Genomic DNA, 1469 nt, shown 5'->3' on the forward strand with positions numbered 1-1469 from the left:
GATTCTCGGGTTATAAGATGTCTTATCCGTGCTGCAGTGGGTGTTTTGTTTAAATTGTATCATATGCTCGAAGTATCCTCCTGATCCACCTCTCATGGATATTTAAGTGTTAACATTTTAATTCCATTTCAACTGTAAAATGTACGGTTACAAAATAGGACTTAACCATAATAAAATATATTTAACTCTTTGTAAATAAGAAAAGAAAAAAAAAAAAGAAAAAAAAGTAGAAAATTGGGGACTACATATCCTTCCTTGTTACGTTAGAATAAAATGATTGGATAATGAATGCCTGTTTACTTTTTTTAGGTTTATCTTGCAGGTTAACACAGACTTAATGTCCTTAAAATTAGTCTTAATAAATGAATGTCTGATGACACAGGTGTCTCAAAAATTTCCTCCAATGCTTATGAATATAAATTGAAGTTTTATTTATTTATTTAGTTCAGAGATTTGTGGTAGAAGTACGTACATATATGAGATGTTGCTTTTTAATGACATTTGGAAACAATTAAGGTTATTGTTAGTTAATTTTTCTTTAGTGTATGTTTAACTTTTCAGAAAAATAAAATTAGTTTTGCTTTAGCTGGCCTGCCATGTAAGTTGTTTCGAAGACCTTTAATAAGGTTGTGTGAATAAGTTAGCTATAGCAGCAATGAATGTTTGTATGTATAAATGTTAAATGGTTTATATACTTACCCTTACCATTTTGAATTTTAAGAAAAAAAAAATTGTTTATAAAGTTTGTTTTCCCTTGTCACTGAAACGTGCTGTAAAATAATATAATTTTAAACACTGCAGAAGTGACGACTTTGTAGACACTATAAGAATAATGCCATTCTAGAGATAGTACCATTGTAGGCTGTTTTTATTTCTTCTGTCCAGGTTAAGCTTGGTGTCAGTATGGACATTCATGCCACTGTAAAGGAATTTAGGGAAAATCTTTCTAAAGACCATCAGATTCCCAGTAATCAGGTAGGTCTCTTATAATACTAGAGATAAAAATCCAAACAGCTAACATGCAAGTTAAGTTGCAGCATTCAAGAAATCCATAGTAATTCTGTTCTGTTTCTTGTGGCATGCACCTCTACCTAATTCCACTTAATTGATACTGGAGAATTACTAATTCTAGTCAGAAGCCACCATCTGAGTTAGAATTAAATGTGTGTAATCTGTTATGTTACATACAACATAACGGGTATAGTGTAATGTTGCCTTGTGGGACATTTATCTATTTACCAGTTTTGATGCTCAAATATATATCATGATATACTGATAGTATTTTTTGACTGAATGTTACAACAACACTTAGTAAGTTTGGAAGTCATATGAACCTACATTCATATTAAGAAATAAGTTTACAAACAAATAATAAAAACAAAAGAATATCGTGAATATTGTATTTCAACTACGACTGATTCACAATTTAAGATAAGTGGTATAATCACACGTTCTTTAAAGAAACTATG

General features: G+C 30.2%; 1 protein-coding gene across 1 annotated transcript in view; it reads left to right on the forward strand.

Moving 5' to 3' along the window:
- The window catches only part of LOC106472735 (ubiquitin carboxyl-terminal hydrolase 15-like), a gene marked incomplete at its 3' end in the record, with an annotated part of 28151 nt that extends 27176 nt beyond the window's left edge, over nucleotides 1-975 (forward strand). Inside the window, exons 2-3 of the mRNA XM_013933393.1 lie at nucleotides 310-382; nucleotides 886-975. Coding sequence (XP_013788847.1) covers nucleotides 310-382; nucleotides 886-975 — 163 coding nt within the window. The remainder of the gene's footprint in view (nucleotides 1-309; nucleotides 383-885) is intronic.
- Between the last annotated feature and the right edge of the window lie 494 nt (nucleotides 976-1469).

This window comes from Limulus polyphemus, unplaced genomic scaffold, assembly GCF_000517525.1.
Source record: "Limulus polyphemus unplaced genomic scaffold, Limulus_polyphemus-2.1.2 Scaffold5566, whole genome shotgun sequence".
NCBI classification, from domain to species: Eukaryota; Metazoa; Arthropoda; class Merostomata; order Xiphosura; family Limulidae; genus Limulus; species Limulus polyphemus.